This window comes from Gopherus flavomarginatus, chromosome 1 (genome assembly GCF_025201925.1).
Source record: "Gopherus flavomarginatus isolate rGopFla2 chromosome 1, rGopFla2.mat.asm, whole genome shotgun sequence".
NCBI lineage: Eukaryota > Metazoa > Chordata > Testudines > Testudinidae > Gopherus > Gopherus flavomarginatus.
The window spans coordinates 118,874,706-118,892,925 of NC_066617.1; the positions used below are offsets into that span (position 1 = coordinate 118,874,706).

At 42.7% G+C, this 18,220-nt stretch overlaps 1 protein-coding gene across 1 annotated transcript; it reads right to left on the minus strand.

The window, feature by feature from the left end:
- Nucleotides 1-823: 823 nt before the first annotated feature.
- Nucleotides 824-16,871, minus strand: ATP6V1E1 (ATPase H+ transporting V1 subunit E1). Its single transcript, XM_050920989.1, has 9 exons — nucleotides 16,737-16,871; nucleotides 12,503-12,568; nucleotides 10,800-10,909; nucleotides 9,873-9,939; nucleotides 5,876-5,965; nucleotides 4,296-4,364; nucleotides 3,681-3,775; nucleotides 2,358-2,445; nucleotides 824-1,386 (listed from the first exon to the last, which is right to left on the minus strand). Exons 1-9 carry the CDS (start codon nucleotides 16,767-16,769, stop codon nucleotides 1,324-1,326), a joined length of 681 nt encoding a protein of 226 aa, XP_050776946.1. The 5' UTR covers nucleotides 16,770-16,871; the 3' UTR covers nucleotides 824-1,323.
- Nucleotides 16,872-18,220: the final 1,349 nt, after the last annotated feature.

Here is an 18,220-nt window from a genome sequence, read left to right on the forward strand (position 1 = left end):
CTGCACCACCATGTAGTGCAGAATTTTGCAGAAATTAAAGTTGTGTGCACAGAATTTCTTCCTCTTCTCTCCAGCCCCTGAAATGGGCTGCAGAGATGTTGGCTGTCACTAGGTGCCACTGGACTCAGCAGAGCCCATCTCACAAATAGGTTCCCAGCAGTTGCAGTTCCCCGCAGTTGCAGTGCCCTGAAGGAAGTGGCATGCAGGAAACTCGGTGCGAGCCCAGCATCAGCCTGTTTCTTCTTCTGGATCCCTAGACTGTAGGAAGGTAGGGGATGAGTGTGTCTGGGCTAGGGGAGGGGGAGCAGCAGCTGGACTCGGGGGTGTATCTGAGTGTGTCTGGACTGGAGGGGTGGGCCTGCATCTGGCCCCTAGGAGGTAAGTGGGTGGGGGGGGACCCTGCAGCTGAGCTCTGGGAGGTAGGGGATGTATTAACACTCTGCTCCTGGGGGAATTTGTGTGTGTCTCTGTATTGTTATAGACATACTTGCTGACAAGTATTTTGAAATAAGTTACCAAAATAATTGAAACTGGTGTGATTATGTAGTGTTATTTTGACAAATTTTGCAGAATTTAATTTTTTGGTGCAGAATTCCCTTGAGTATTTTAATATCTTTCTCCTATAAAGCTCTCTACACAGGAATCAGGTCAGACTTCAACTTAAGTGTGCTAAATTGAGAGTTAGCAAGTACCTACAGACAGAAGATCCTGTTAGAGCTGGTGATGTGATGTACCTAGCTGTTGACCTAGACATCCCTACCCAACCTCTTCTAGTTATTCCTGAGTCACAGCATGCTGGTCAAAGACTACAGTGCACTCTGTATACACACATCTTTTTATTTTTAATAAATTAAGTAGGACAGGCTCAGACTTTTACTCACATATACAGAACAGAAAACTCTGGGCCTGACCAAATAACAAGCTACACTTCTCGCCCAGGGAAGGGGTGCATGCCCTCTGTGAAACAGAACACTAAGAAGCCCTTAACTGGAAAGGTTGCTCCCATGGGCAGCACAGTACTTCACAATCACTAATTTAACTATAGCCACAGGAGTGCAGGACAAGCCAAGAGCCCAGCTGCATCCATTCTCCAGTGTCACTTCTGGACGGGCTGGTCTTCACCTCATTTTGATTAATACATTGTAACCATTTGATAAGTCAGGCAAAGCGCAGCAGTTATGCAAAATTATTCCACTGAAGAACACACATTGGACAACACATTATAGCATTGAAAAGGTACTTTTTTTAGAGTTTAAATGACCAGATGCTTTTTTGCATCTCTTCTCAATATGGCAGTGGAGCAGATTCCACTTTCCCTCAGGTTTAGTCCAAAAACTTCCTGTTGGCATTGGCACCAAAGAGTGCCCCTCGAATTTCTGGCATCATCTGTTGAGAGAGCAGGTGCACCAGTTAAGAGGCTGTGTATAGAACAGCACAGTAATTAATACTAAAATAGTTAAGCACTAACAGCAACTTAATATGGACAAAAGTTAAGAAATCCTCAGCTGCAGTTTCATGCTGGAGACATGAATGAATAGAGGACTTCTGTCAGTGCAGCCAACTCTTTAGGGGAGTTACAAGTTCACCTGCCAGATACTGGTGGTGCTTTCTCACTGTGAGCAGACTACAATCACTAACACTGTTGCAGCCTGAGCCAGAGGGATCACCTGTTAAGCTCAGGCATGAGATCACCCCACCTAGATCAAATCCATTATCTGCATTAGTTATGGACACAATTGTTTCTAGATTAGCTTACCCTAAATCTCTCCCAATGACAGAATTTAGTCTTTTGAATATGGAGGTCTATATTTCCAAAACCAAGATTCATTGGAGGCATGGTGGGGTTGCAAGGTCTTCCTTCTACACTGGACTTTAGAAGATTCTCATGTTGTCTAGTGGAAGGGTTCTCTCTATTATCCCATGTACTGCCACTAGCAGTGGAGTTTTATGAACACCATCTATTTTTGTACTATTCAGTTATAGGATCTTTCAATGCAGTTTGGTTCTTTAGAGACTGTCTTTCAATAATCTAGCTTCTCAAGAACCTAGCTAAGCATAAAACTCTGAAGAGAGAATTTCTTACTGTGGTAGAGAGGTGCTTCTCCCCAGCCTCCATACAACCAGCTGGATAGTTTAATTTTCAAATCTACTTTTTGCAACTGTTTGCTTGTCATCCATCCAAAGAGACCTGATCCCATAATAAGTTATTTTGAAGATTAAGAGGATGATTGAGATTAAGGGATGCTGACTTTGAGATGAAGCTTTCCACCTTACCAAGCAAGACGAACATGGCATGAAAGGAGAAAGCCTAGCACATTGAGTAGGGAGGGCTCCAACTCCCTCTTTCCCAAACTCACCTGCTGGGCTATGAGATCCAGCCGGCTTTCCAGGGTATTGGAAACCTTGATTTTACCATCACTGTTATAGATCTCAACACCTCCGGCACTAGAGAGAAAACAGACAATATAACAGACCTCAACTGGACAAAAAGCCACTCTCCCAAACAACTGCTAGCATATGTGTCAAAGGGATGAATCAGAAGAAGTGTGTGGCCTCCTTTCTGCCTTTAAATGGACTCCAATCTTACTCCCATTACACGGGAAGCTAAAATAAGGTAATGAAGAGAATGAGACAGCTCGAACAATGGTGTTTGCAGAGCATCCTAATGGGCAAGGGTCATCACCACCTAGTGTTTTAAGGATAGATTGGACCTAGGGAAATTTTAGGTATGAAAAATGATTAACTGAAGTAACCAGCTGAGCCTCCTCTCCACCACCCAATAAATATAAATTATGTTGCAAGGGTTAATTTTCAGATTTTGGGAAAAGAGGCAATGTACTATACAGATACCCTTAGAAGTGTTATTTCTTGTACGATTCATAGCTCTATGTAACAAGTTCATTAGATCTTAACTTGAGTGCATCATTCAAGTGTTCCTTCTTATGTTACGGAACCAATTTTCTGGCAGTTTTGGAGGACAAAGCCTGTGACTTGGATACCTATAACCCACTCATTCCTCCTCACAACTTTGTTCTTTGCTTTATGTTGAACACTAAACTTGGGCTGCACTTGCACTCCTTTCATCTCTAACAGACTGAGAAGTTATACTGAGTTACTAATTGCTGTTGCCTAGACCAGTGCTTCTCAAAGCTGGTCTGCCACTTGTTCAGGAAAAGCCCCTGGCAGGCTGGGCCTTTTACCTGCTGTGTCCACAGGTTCTGCCACTGGGGGCTGCGGGAAGAGTGGCCAGCACGTCCGTTGGCCTGTACCACTTTCCGCAGCCCCCACTGGCCTGGAGCGGTGAACCGCAGCCGCCATCGGCCGAACTTGCAGACATGGCAGGTAAACGGCCCAGCCTGGCCCCTTTCCCTGATCAAACAGCAGACCAGCTTTGAGAACCATTGGCCTAGACCAAACATTCCCCTGCGTTGTGAATTGGTTTGGGGGCTGCAGCAAGATAACTATCATTGTTAGTTGTCTGGGAAACTGCACAACAGGTAAGAGGATAGATCTTCAGTGTCAGGAGGAGTCAATTCCCACTGACTAGTGGCAGATGTGCTCTCAGTGGTACTCCTTTTGCCATTTCCCATAAGAGATGTTTCAGACTCCCTCAACAGTTAACAGTGCATTGAATCGCCAACTAGTTACTACTCAGCACTAAAAGCTACTGTATTCCTTACATATCTTCTGGCAGGAATGTCTGCTGGTCAATGTGAACATCAATGTCTTTTTTGGTAGCAGCTTTGTAGATGGGGATGCTCTTCTGTACAGCAGCCTGGAACACAATAGATATTCCACTTCAGGCCAGAGATTTGAAAGATACACGGAGCCCTCTGCTAGCATTGCACAGAACTAATGGCTACTTAGTTTGCATGAGTGGAAAGGCACAGAGGGGAAATAATCAATTAGATGCCACAATCTCATTCATTAGTTCAGCCACTCCAGGAAGGTGGTGCTGTAGGAAAAATGGTTGTGGCCTACCTACTTTGCAACACATTTACTCCTCCCTTTGTATCTTGAACCAGTAGCAGCTGCCATCATTCCTTATATTATGGCAGTACCTAAAGTTTGCTAGGTGTTTTTCAAACAGAGGAAGGCACTCCCCAATCTGAAGAGCATATAATGCAAGAGATGAGGTATTTGCAACAGAAGTGTTTTACTTGGTAGTGAAGCGCCCCAGCCCCACTGCCTTATGATCTTGTCTAACAGATTCCAAGCGAGAGACCTTTGCAGTCACAATCCTCTGGCTTTGTTTTTGGAGACATTTTACGCTACCGTAGCCAGAACCCCCTTACCTTAACCATAGAGAGATCCTGTTTCCGGCAACGGACATTCAGTCTGGGCTCAAGCAGCTGGTAGAAACCCTATACGAGACAACTATAGTAAGAGGAGATGAAGGAAACTCCCATCATCTTATAATTGATTCATCCGCTCCTGTCATTTTTTGGGGTTAGTTATAAGACTAAGCAACTTTCTGCCATTACTTATTTCATACAGTGAAGATGAAAGTTCATTGGTTACAAATCCCCTTTTTACTGTCATTCTGAAATAGGACTGACTATCGATTATTGGGCAACCCATAGGAACCAATGGTTTTGTTCATGCAGGAAGTAAATAATCCTGATTTTAAGGTGCAACAGCAACTAAAACTGGACAACACTGAGGGCTGGATTAGAAGAATGAGAAAAGGCAGGCTTAGAATCAAACAGTCACACACTAGACTGAGCAAATATGCAGCTTCTAGTTAAGGCATGCAGCAGTCTTTGGTCTCTGAACAGATACCACCAACTGCGCCAAACTGTTACACGAATAAGTGGACAGTACTACAAGCTGGAGACCACATAGTGCATCAGACTTCTGACCAAGACAAACGTTCATTCCAAAACACAGAGATTGGGTCATGCAGTGTGCAAGTGAACAGCAACAGGCAGGGCCTGACAGCAAGACAGGAAATTAGAGGTACACTATTGATCTGTGCTATGGAGTAACGTAGACTACAGGTTTCAAGGCACCCTCAACACTGAGGAGTGGCAAGAGGAAAGAAATATTGGATCAAAACCAAGACTTGAAAGAGAACAGAAACTGTTAAGACTGCAGAGGAGAAAATTACACTTTAAAAGAGTTAACTAAAAGACATGGGGTAATATTTATGACAAGCTCTTGTATTAGAGCAGTTGCCAGTGGTGGCCACTATAGTTGAGGTACAAGTTTCCATTAAAACCCTTACTTGCATTTGCAAGAATTCCAAAAGTAACATTTATGGGGCTAAAAAAGTCTGAAGTGGAATTTTTAGCCAGACATGTAGTTTAGGGGAGTAGCATCTATCAGACAGACAGACATCAAACCATAGAAAAAACCCTGCTCAAAGCAACAGCCATACAAGTCTGGATTTGGTGTAAAATTTGGAATGAAAATAGACAGGACTGTGCACTTTCCTAAACTTTGCGGGGGGTTGAAGGAGATGTTTTCCAGAGTGTGCATTTGAGGTGCTCATCCTAAGAATGTGCAGTAGAAACTCGAGATGTGTACATCTCTCTCCTGAAGTGTGCACTCCTGAGCTGTGCTCACTTAAGGACATCTTAAGATACAGCAGTTATATTGTGTTTTGTGATGGTTACATTGTGTTTTTGTTTCTCTCATATTCAGATGTAAGATAAAAGTACTCAAGAATTTAAGCTTTCTGCACCCCACCCACCTCTCCCCAATCTCAAGAACACTGGGGCCCTGTGAGGTAAGACTGGGAAGTATAGCGAAAGTGGTAGTTTTAAATATGCCTATTCTAGGTAGACTCCAAACAGCAGCAGTACTCCTACAGAGTGTTTGTGTTTGAGGCTAGAGATGCAGTCAGCCTTTTACTATGGCTTGAGTATTTTACCTGTAGAACCAGTCCATCCAGCAGTGTCTGGTACCGGGCACCATCCTTCACCACCTTAGCAAGTCTCTGCTTGGCCTCAGCCAGCAAATCCTACAGAAAGAAGAGAGGAGAAGAGGTCAGCAAAGTCCTCCTGTTTCTCCATTTGATTCTATGCCTACCATCCTCCTGTACTCTTACTGCACCTATGCACCCTGCCAAGAAGCGAGCCTACAGTGCAGCTGATAATTCAATCCAGACCCTCCTCTCTGTGTGCACTGAGCAACAGCTTTCACAAAAGGTTTTCTTTCCCCACTACCTTGTTCAGTACCCAAAGTGAATGATAACCACAAATTCCTTTTTACAGGCAAGGAAAAATCATAGTACAGTAGAACCTCAGAGTTATGAGCACCAGAATTACAAACTGACCAGTCAACCACACAACTCATTTGGAACCGGAAGTACACACTCAGGCGGCAGCAGAGTGCTCACTCCTCCTCTTCTTCCCCTCTTGTCCCCCCCAAAACTAGTAAAGTACTGTGTTAAACATAATCTACTAAAAAAATAGAAGGGAAAGCAGCATTTTCTCCTGCATAGTGAAATTTTAAAGCTCTTAAGTCAATGTTCAGTTGTAAACTTTTGAAAGAACAACCATGATGTTTTGTTCAGAGTTATGAACAACCTCCATTCCCAAGGTGTTCATAACTCTGAGGTTCTACTGTAGTAAAGGGTTACCTATCCACAAGCAATGCCTATTCAGTTCATTAATGCTATGCTAGCTGAATGAGCTAGAGTTGTTTCCCCTACTGTCTGCTGCTTCAGGATGTATTAACAGAAATGTCATATTTATGCAATGTGAGGTAATTGTCCCATTCTACCTTAGCACTGGTAAGGCCTCAGCTGTAGAACTGTATCCAGTTTTGGGCACTACATTTTAAGAAAGGAGGTGGGCAAACTGGAGAGTCCAGAGGAGAACAACAAAAATGGTAAGAGGTTTAGAAAATCTGACCTATTAAGAGGTTGAAAGAATTGGGGAGATTTAGTCTAAAGAGAAGAGAAGACTGAGGGGAGGCCATAAGTCTTAAAATATGTAAAAGTTTGTCATAAAGAAGATGGTGATCAATTGTTCCCTATGGCCACTGATAGTAGGATAAGACGTAATCAGCTTAGTTTGAAGCAAAGATGATTTAGCTTTGCTATTAAGAAAACTTTCTAATTAATTATTAACGCTAGTAAAACACTGGAACCAGGTTACCTAGGGAGGTTGTGGAATCCCCATCACTGGAAGATTCTAAGAATGGATTAGACAAAACACTTGTCAGGGATGGTCTAGGTACAAATTATCCCCACCAGGATGAGATGGAATTGACATGGTGATATCTTGAGGTCCCCTCCAGCCCTACATTTCTATGATATACTGCAGGCTGCCTTAGAGAGCAATCAACTACAACTTCTTTTTCCTACCCCAAAATTGTACGGAAATCCTTCACATGCAAAATGCAAATCTGCAAAGTGATCATAACATTCTAGAACTGGCCAGGTAGAAGACTCCAGCCTCGGAGAACAGTGCTGCCTACAATAGGTGACATTAAATTTAGACTGAATTCAGTACCAAAGAATAGCAGTATTTTTCTTGAGTGCTCACCTGGCTGTCTTCACTTTTGAGAAGTTAGATACTCTAAGATAAGATCTATAAAGTAGTCAAAGCTGCATAGCACATCCCAAACATGGCCTAAGGGAGACTAATTATTCTCACAGCCCAGATCCCTGTTCTATTAATTTTTAATAGCTCCCAGCGTCCTGTTTTCATTAATAAAAATATACACCTCTACCCTGATATAACGACCCAATATAACACGGATTTGCATATAGTACGGTAACCACAGGGCTCCAACAGTGATTTAAAAGGCCCGGGGCTCCAGCTGCTGCAGGGAGCCACGGGCCCTATAAATCACCACTGGAGCCTGCTGCTGCTACCCCGGAGCTGCTGCAGCAGGGCTCGGCCAGCGATTTAAGGGGCCCATGCTCCCCACAGCAGCTGGAGCCTGGGGCTCTTTAAATCACCACTGGAGCCCTGCCACCACTACCCTGATATAACGGGTTTCACCTATAATACGGTAGGGATTTTTGGCTCCCGAGGACCACGTTATATCAGGGTAGAGGAGTACTTTGTTCATCAATCTATTGAAAGAGCTCAAATAAATATGGCTGTGGACGTCTATTTGTCTGTGGTAAATTAGTAAAATGCTCCATCTGTCAGTGTAAATTTTGACATTAAAGTCTGGATTCTCTGTTCTGAGGCAACAGAGCATCAAGTCTTACTTCACAGAGGTCTGTCACCCTATTTTAGGGTCCATGTTTAAGGATTTCTGCTGCTGCTCTGTTACTCTGCTCCCATCTACCACATCATCTCCCCTTCAGATATTCTTTCCTCAATGTCCCAGAAAAATAAAATATCCTAAAGTCTCGATCTGAGTACAGTCATCCACCCCCCCGCTTCCAAAAAAACCCTGAAACGTTATGGTACATATATAAATAGACGCAACCCCATGACGTGCTGTTGTAACCTTTAAAACAGAAGCAGGGAAATACCGATACAAGTGATTCCATGGGGCAGGAAAGTCTGTCTTGATAAACAAGAGGACGTATTATGGTTTGAATGCTAGAGTATTAACAAGACCATCCCAAGTTCCCTTCTCTGTCAAACCTAGTTATGCCTTCTACCCTAGAATCCAAAAATTCTGGAAGTTCCTTTCCCTTACTGGCCAGCCTTTTGGAGACCAAGTAACAAGAAGGTAAGTCTGAGTTAGTACAATAGGACTTGAAATACTTTAAAATGAGGAAGGAAATGTCTTATGCACCATTCAGAAGCATGTGACTGTGTCAACTCAAAGCATGGTCAGGGAGAGATTATTCAACACAGATTGTTTCACAATGGAGTTAACTATTTCCTCACCCTTCTCCTCTAAATACACAGTATTAGAAATCTCACCAAATTCACAATGGTTGACAAATGTGGCACTAGGATGAAAGAATCAAATATCCTATATCTATGCTGATATTCCCTCCTACCAAATCCTTTTTCAGAACAGTGTTGTGAACAAGCAATACTACAGATGGTATTTTATTCTTCTTCATTTCTGTAGTTCTCACAAACAGGACTATCTGATGGCTCAGCAGCATCACCTAGTATTTGAAACACAAGCGTGTGCCTCAGACAGGACAAGGGACTTTACATATCGTGTGATTGGCAGGTTATTCTCACAGAAGCTATAATTGAGGCCTTTCGTAACATTGGAGTATGGCTACTGTTATTCACAGTGAATGTAACCCGATATATTATCTATGACGAGATGATTACAGGGGTTATAAGTCTTCATGCTCCCAGGCATAAACTGTCCACCAGACAGACCAAGAGGAAAGTCTTTCCATCCATCCTGGGCCACTGTTGGAGACAGTCAGTCCACTATGTGGATTTTTCTGGTACTATTTATTTACACGAAGTGCTTGTCAGGTTTGCTGAAGCCCAACCATTCAGTATCACTGCATACATTCAGTTCTAGTTGCCTGAAGCAACTTGGCATTTTGTGGGCCTCTTGCACCCAGTTGCTTCCTCTTTTTGCACTCAGATGTGTAAGAGACATTTCCCATTCTGTGAATAAAGATCAGCTGCTGTCCAGGGCTGAACTCAACCACAGATTGCAACTGAGATTCCTGGCAAACAGATATATCTTCCCTAAACAGCAAAGTGTAGCTGTGAAAACACGATACTAGTGTATGCCAAAAAAAGCCTGACTTCACATGTACAGAAGGCCACCAACTAAGAATGTTTTTTTAAAGACAGCTAGCAAAGCCAGTTTTTTAGTCTACGTATGCTTCAAGTACATATATCTCATTTGATCACTATAAAATAAATAAATAAATCAATCAGGTTCTTGTTTAGTGGTTGGATCAGGTAATTCTTTAACTTCTGATGGGGAGAATCCCCTGTCCCTTTATTATAGAGGCAATATATACTCACTGAAATGAGGTCGTCTCTTGCCTTGAGGACCTTCAATCTTGCCTGATTCATCAGGTTGGACATCTGACTGTAGGTTGCATGGAAAAATTGAATCAGTGCATCAAGCTTTAGAGGGCGAGTGGCACAGCAAATATTTTAAACACACTGTGTGTTGAACGCAAGCCAGTTCACTTATTGGAATCTGCTTCAAGAGCAGCTATGATAAATTCCTCGCTAACTATGAAAGCCATCCTCCACTGAATTTGCACAAGTGACAATAAAAACAGAAAAACTACTCCAGAGAAACTAGCCACCAAGACCAGTACTGATAGAATTAGTTGTGCCAGCGATGGAGCAGGACAGAGCATAAAGAGTTTGTTAGACCCCTCCACCACATCTGCTATTCTCTTTAGTATTATCCCTGCACTGTGCATGGGACTATTTATAATTAGCCTATGGCTGATGTATCTGAAGCTTGCCAGCAAGGCCCCTCATGTACCCTCAGCTGCTGGAAGAGAGAGTTTTCTCTTCCCTACCTTACCACAAATCAATCCAGAATCTTTCAATTGGGGAAGACCTGGAGGCTATTACCTATCCACCCCTTGTCCCAATAAATTGAGGCTATGTTTTCCTATAAGGAGCATCAATGCCAGGTCAGCTTCACTTTGCTGCTGTAAGAGTTGCCAATTTTGATGTGTTTGGGAAAGCTGTAAACAGTAGCAACGGTGTCTCTGCAGATTCAGGAAGATTACAGTGCCTCAAGTCCACATTCAAATTTTCTTCTCAACAGTAAGGATTTAAACCTTTTCTGCAGAATGTGAATTTTGACATATGAAAAATGTTTAGCTACGTCCTCTCCACTTGCTAGCGAAAGATTGTTTGTGTATCACTGGCAAGCTGCTGATTTTTTCAAGCTCTGTAGCAGGCCAGGCAGCTTAAGTGACTTACATTTTCTTCTGTTGTTCAATTTGTTTTTCCTTCTTTTCATAGTACTCCATGATTTTCAGTCTCTGTGTCTGCACCAGGCGACCCTTCTCAATGTTGAACTCTTCTTCTGCCTACAGAGAAGCAGTCACAAAGTTGAAATTTAGGCTGACTCCATAGACTTTAAAAGATACTCAATTCACTTCACTTCACTTAACTAAAGGCTAGGTGATGAGACTCAAGGTACTAATTAAGCAAAGCATTTAAGTATGTACCTTAAATCTCACTGAAGTCAGTGGGATTTAAGCACGTTCTTTGCTGAACCAGGGTCTTACTAATTGCTGCTCAGTTAATCTGACCACTGCAATATCCTTGTTTGGCACCTATCATTTGCTTTCCTGTCTAGTTTTGATTCCTGAAATAGGGATGATATACAATTCTCAGGTATCAGCTACTGAGCAAAGACTAGTAGGCTAACTAGGAGTAACCAGAAGTCCAATCCACAACACTTGTTCTGTCTGAACTCTAGAATTGGTTTACTCTTTGCAGCAGTAAAGGCGACGGGAAAGAATTACTAAATATTATAACTGTCGATGTAGCACAATTATTTTACTGTTCTTGAACCACTCACCGTTAAGCCTTAAACAAGGATACACGTGGGAGTTACTGCCTTCTTAGAGCATGGTTGGTCCCCTCACATATGAAAACGTGGTAAGAGCTGTACACTATTTACAAATACCCAGCTACAAAAGTGTTGTGAGTCTTGACTATTTACTCATACTTTGAGAGAAGCGATAGGGCCCATTTTAGAATTAAGAAACAAGAAAAAATAAGCAATGTATTTGCTCAGTCATTTTGCATAAGCATTTCTAGTATGTAAATTACTGTGCTAAACTGATCATATTCACAATCTCATTTCAACAAGACATTGGCTATCATTCCAACGGATCCATACTTTAGACCTTCTTTTCCAATATGAACTCATATAATTGGCCCTAATGTGTAATGTAGTCAACCACTAATGATTGATTAGTGAATCCTTACAACTTTTGCATAATGCATTCTATTTGGTTAACATAGAAGTGCTCATGCTATCCCCCCAACTCCATTTAAAATCTATGCTGTGGTTCCTTAACATGGCTGCAAATCATAGCTAGCAATGGATTAACTGTCCTATTTTTATTCAGGAATAAGAGCATCTACACACAGATTTACACCAAAACTAAGAAATGAGAATTAAAACCAATTTAGTTATTTTGGTAAAAGTTCATGTGTACACAAGCCTTAAGTAAAACAAATGTAGAAATGGGTCACATTCATCTCTGTAACTCCACTGAAGTTACAGGGACCAATTTACCCAGTCTGTTTTATGCAAAATCCATGCTCACACTACCCTTAGCTCCCCTGAAGTATTAACAAATCAACATGTAATCTTGTACACAAATGTGTTCACATCTAGGCATTAATAAGGAGACTCCAGGTGAAAGGGCAGCTCCAGCTCAGTTCTCTTGATTGTATTAATTTGGCACAAAAATATTTAACTGTATTCAGTAGTTAATTTGCTCCAATACAGGAATTACATGACAAAAAAAATAACGTGGCTTCTAGGAATATTGTAGAACTGTTTTTGATGGTATGACTGGGAAGCAACTCAGAATATCAGATGCAATCCAACTCCTTTTGGAGTTCCTGATATTAAACCATCTAATGGCTTTTTTGTTTGTTACCTTGGCATCTATTTCTTCAGCCTTTTCATTGGCTTCCTGCTCAATGAAAGCCATCATATGCTTGATCTGTAATAGAATAGACACACAGTTACATTCTGCTGAGAAGCACTTACTCGAGAAACACACTTTTCCTTTGAACTCCACAATATTTCCACACACACCCCAAATCCCATCTCACATACAATAGTGGCTCTTGCTTTCCTCCTACCTAACAAGTAAACAAGTCACACGAGTTTAGAAGAGAAACAGCCAGGGGCTGTTTTAGACAAGGTTCCATCTAACATCATTTCTCTGGATAGCATCAGCAGCTCTTCCCTGGATTATATGCAGGGCTTTGGAGCTTTGCTCTGGCTCCGCTCCAGCTCCAGGCAAAAACCTACGGCTCCAGAGCTGCTCCGCGCTTCAGCTCCAGGCTTCACTCCAAAGTCCTGATTATAAGCATACTTAAAGAGTTGTGCAATAGTCTGTGATGGGTGGGGAGAAGCTTAAAGTGCATTATGAACTGCTTCAAGGACCTGCATACATGAACCTTTCTAGTTAGAGCCATTAAAAAAAACAACAACAACAACAACATTTGACCTGTACATGCAACAGTCAGGGGACCAAGTTGCAATATGATTCCAGTATGTTGTAAACTTCACCCTTCTGTGACTGGGCTAGAAGTTCAGACTAAAGCCTTGGGCATGTTCAATAGCAGTCCTAACTACACTGCAACTTGAAGCTATGTTGTAACCAACTCTGGGCAACAGTACGCTAATCATTGAGTGGCCTATGCTGTACAGACGGTTTCAATATACAGACAGTAGTGAAGAGACTTTTCTTGGACAAGGCAAGCCACAGCAACATGTAGGAAGGATTGCCGTTTACATCCTTTGTACACATGACTACAGAGAAAAGAATCTGACTAGGAAGATAGGTCAACATGTGCAGTACAACATGTGCTTCAGGGGACGAAAGGAAAGTGAAGTGAGTAGACAGGCCATAGATGGAGAAGTTCAGACACGCAGGGCAGAACAAGTGGATGAAGAGTGTGTTCTGAAAACCAAAACAACAATTCGGATTTGGATTCAGAGATTATATGACTCCAAGTGTTAGTTATGGGCCCACTTTGTGGATGAAATCATTGGGCCACAGCTTTCTAAAATCCTCTGGAGTACAGAGCATAGGGACCATCATAAAAGAAGGAATCTCAGTTCTCCAGAGGAAAGTGATTCTGGCATGAATAGTGATTTTAGCAATGGCCAGATCAAACCAAGGATGAACTCTGGCTTTGTTTCAGAGAGCAGAACTGGGAGTGGGTGGGGAGGGAAAGAGTTAGCGATTGAGTTAATTTTCTGATTTTAGGAGCCAAACTAAGCAGGAAGCAGAGTATCTCAGTGGGACTCAGAATACAAATTGGGAATACCCGCTGCTGGGAGGGACGACCAATTTGTCATGTAGCATCATACTACTTGGCAGAATTAGTTCTAGCAGCACTAGGAGTACATTGGGTGCCTCAAGAAACTCTGCCTCCTTACTCAGAGGATAAGAGAGAAATTGTGTAACACTACAGAGTTTCCCCATGTTGCCATCTCACTAGCACACAGCATTGCCTGCAAACATCCAAAAGTATCCTATTACTGTAAAAAGCTTGAGTTCCCAGACCAAGGGGATCAAAAGCTCATTTTGTTGTTTGCAGAATGCAGAGAACAAGATGGAACTTCCACATCTCAAAACAGTGTAAGTTTTAAAGGGACATTTAGCAAACTTAGTTTTATTTTTGTGAAAGAGAGCTTAGTTTCTCCCAAAATTGATGGCCCTTACCCAAGAGAGTTTCCCAGAGAAAGAAGGCTGGTGGATTTTCCAAGAATTGTAATAGTCTTTGATTAAATTCCCACAGATGGTAGGTAGTGTATTAAGTTAGCATTAAAAGGGCTTGCTTACTATTCAACCAACTGCAACACAATTTTCAAAACTATGGTCTGCAGAATGAACCAAGTATTGGAAGTGGTCATGGGAGGGTCTCTTAAACTGAAAATACTGAGCTTATTGAAAGTGATATGGTCAAACTGTTTCCTACCTCTATCAGGGCCTATACTGACCTGTCATGCAGTTTACTGTGTTTTGCATTTTCAGTTAATACAAGGACAAGATCCTCTACTTTTTAGCTGAACAAAATCCAATTACAGATATATTACAGTTGTTACATTTGAATACAGAACAGAGCTCCAGTGTTAGGATCTATTCCCCTTCCAATGTTAAAGCTCACCCTTCAAGTTCAGTCCCATATTGACTAAAAGTGCCACCTCAAGTTATGATAACTGAGGACATGCCAAAAAGTTTGGTTGTGCAAGTGAAGGTAGGCTCTCCAGAAGGCAAACAGGGATGCTAAGTTACTGTTTGTGTAATCACTACACAGCGGTCCTTTGCCAATCAGATTTGCTGAATGAGAAGGGAAAAGATGCAGTAAGTGTTTATGGGACCTGAAAAGGAACTGCTGATTCCGCATCAAACTTGTTTGATCTGCCCATCACTTGAGAGGAAACTTCACTGACCAGCATTGACTGGATCTGTGCAATTTTCATCACTGTGCACCATTTTCAATTCAGGTCAGACCAGTTGTTATCAAGGACACTATTTACTGTCAATGAGAACAGTGTGTGTCCAGACTCAAAAGGACAGCCAGATAGCTTAAAAAGCCAAGCCTTCAGTGGAAATTTACAAAGGAGCAGCACAAACTAAGCTGCTGTTGACAGCTGACAGCCTTCCCTCCAGATCTGAAGTACAAAAGTCATTAAACAGTTGAAGAGTCTACACACTCTAGGAGCCAGACTCTAAGCAAGTACTGCTCAGCCATTATAATCAAATTCAAATTTACACCTAATTTCTGTAGAAAATAATCTGATGTTATGTACAAAACACCAGATGAGCGTTAGGGTGATCCGATACTTGCACAATAATATGATAAAAACAGATCAACCATGATCACTTCCATCATCTCCTGTCTTTAGAAGCCATCCAAATACTTTAGCAACCCCCTAGTCTGCTGTCAACACAGGAGCTCCCAATGCTACTGGGAGATGCGTTGAGCTTCCAATACAAGTTTTGATATTTTTTTTAAATGCCGTTGTTCAGTCTACAGTCAGATCCCCTTATTCACCGGCTAGCATGGGTATTATTCATAGGATTTTCCAGTTGCTGTTTCTCCATGGTACAAGGCTGTCACTGTTCTTCCTTCAGCAGACACTCTTTAAATGAGGGAAGGGGGCGGTTTTTTACTCAACTACCTTTGCCAGGAGTGTAGCAATAGTTTACCAATATCTTAAATATCAATAGCACTATTTCTGTCATCATAGTCAGCACTGGATGAGACAGCTTTTATTTTTGACGACTATTGTTTTAATGAGTAGTTTCATACCTTGACAAAAAAATCATGTCCACTTTGAATGAAGAGAGATAAACAAGCTTCTCTTCCTAACCCGGGCTTTGGTTATTAATGCAATCCCTAAGTTGATGGGGGGTAGCTAGAGCCCCCCAGCCCCTAGCTATCTACCCCCACAGCCACTCAGTCCCCCAGCACTTTCCAGCACCAACTGCACTGCTGTGGTCAGCACCGCCACCAATGCAGCTGCTCCTTGCCCAGGTCCTGGGCATGGTGACAACAGCGATACAAGACCTTTAGGGCAGGAAATGAGGGAGGATCCCATAGCCCATGGGGAGACCTGAGGATGGGTGGATGTACTGGCCCATGGCCCTGAACTCTGTCCCCAAAGCTCCCCACGGCCTTGGACATCGGCAGCCCCAGGGCTGCTATTTTAATTGTCGGTGCGGGTATTCTCTAGCCTTTAGAGTGAGAACTTTCTGTCCTACTGACGGAAAATTCTTGTGCTTTGGAATCTCGAGGCCTGTTTTTTGGACAAGAAACGTGAGTTGTCGATGTTATTATTGTTATTGTTAGTACATGCCGAGGTGTGAATGACAGGAAACAAACTACAACTCTGAACTGTTTCAGTACTTTAGGGGTCAGCGTTTAAATAAGGATTATTTGACCTGGTCATTAGATTTTATACAGTGAAAAAACCATGAACCTGCCCCCACCCGTCCCCAGGGCCCGAGCCCCTGGCATGGTCCAGGCGGCTCGGGGAGGAGCAGCTCCAGCAAGAGACCTGGGGAAGAATCACGCCCGACCCTCCCCCTCCCCGGGCGCGCGCACCGGCCTGACCCCGCCCCCGAGGAGCCAGGCCGGGCCCGGTACCTGTTTCTGGACGTCGGCATCGCTGAGCGCCATGGCTGCGGCGGGAGAAGGGCGGCGGGTGACGGTTGCCGGGGACACTCGGGCTCTTCAGGATCTGACTGAATCAAATCCGGGCCGGTCGGGTCACAGACGCGGGGGCTACGTCACTCCAACCCGCCCCACCGCTGCCTTGCGCCAATGGGAACCGAGGCACGTGGTGACGTCATCGGGCAGGCCGCGCATGCGCGCTGGAGCCCTATAGTGTGACTTGGTGAGATCGGGGGGCGGGGCCGCGCGGAGCCGCCCCAGCCAGGGAGTTGATTCCTGTCCTAGTTACCAGCCCGGAACAAGCCTGTCAGTGTTTTGAGGTGACCCAGCAGTGGTGACCCGGGGAGCTGCAGCGCTTGCTCAGTTTGGTATTTTTCTTACAGCCCAAGCACCTGGAATCATTTCACTACAGGAGAATTGCAGCATTCATTTAAAAAACATTCCCAAGGCTTGAAAACCTGACCTGAACATACCTGAAAAGACCCCAAACCAGAAGGCAAATAAATAAACTGACATTATTTTATAAAATCGTAATATTTTTCAGTGCTTTGGGTTGGCAATACTGCATCACAGGACAGCACGATGGATGGGGCATTCCAGGCATTGTGTTGTATGGAAGATTACAAGAAGCCAAGATCAGGAAGAGACAGGGAGCATAAAGGTGGCAAGAGGCTGGGCAAGATGAAGCAAGAACTTGTAGATGCATATATGGATGGTTTTATGATGCTTCCTGGGGGCACTGAGGGCCGCTATACTTTTATGGTTTAGAGCTACAGTTCCAGGATTTCATTACAGAAGTACGTCAGAAATACAATAACTAGATTTGTTGCCTCCTCTCTCTTGCCTGATATTTTGTTACCTAAATTATTCCTCATTCACCTTTTTGGGGAGCATTCTCAAATACTGTGTCCATTCTTACATGACCGAGAATTCTGGTGGTTTTTTTTTCCAATTCTTTCTGTGTGTCCAGATTTAAAACAGCTTCCCCCAGCCATATATATTTATTCTGGTTTGCAGAATTACTGGAAAATAGCACTATTCAGTTACATAATAAATATTTGTCACATGCATACTTCTCCCTACATTTTGGGTTGTCTCTGTTTCCTGAACATTTACAGTGCCTCAAACCAAATAATGTTCTGACACAAGCTAATTATCTTAACTCATCTAATGAAATAATAGTACAAGCGATTATGGCAGCTATTTGAATTAATCTTTAATCTTTATGAAAGTTGTCAAATCATTAAATACAGAAGAAAATATACACAGACTTTTTTTTAAAGTTCAGGAGTTTCTAGTGTAGGAAACAACTTGGACATTATAACATGATCATGTTTAAAGTAACTTCACAAAGAATCAGAATAGTATTATATTTAGTGTTGGTTGTCCAAACAAAGTTTCCATACTTTACTCTCTCCTTGTACTTAATTTTAAAAAAAGATCCCAGACTTGCCATT

What these genes read in the sequence shown, in the direction of transcription:
- ATP6V1E1 (XM_050920989.1), bottom strand. Translation starts at nt 16,769, where the DNA reads ATGGCGCTCAGCGATGCCGACGTCCAGAAACAG. An exon ending in CTGAAGAAATAGATGCCAAG is followed by an intron (nt 10,910 to 12,502) that starts GTAACAAACAAA and finishes GCTTCTCTGTAG; the next exon opens with GCAGAAGAAGAGTTCAACAT. An exon ending in CAAGAGACGACCTCATTTCA is followed by an intron (nt 5,966 to 9,872) that starts GTGAGTATATAT and finishes TTCTTTCTGTAG; the next exon opens with GATTTGCTGGCTGAGGCCAA.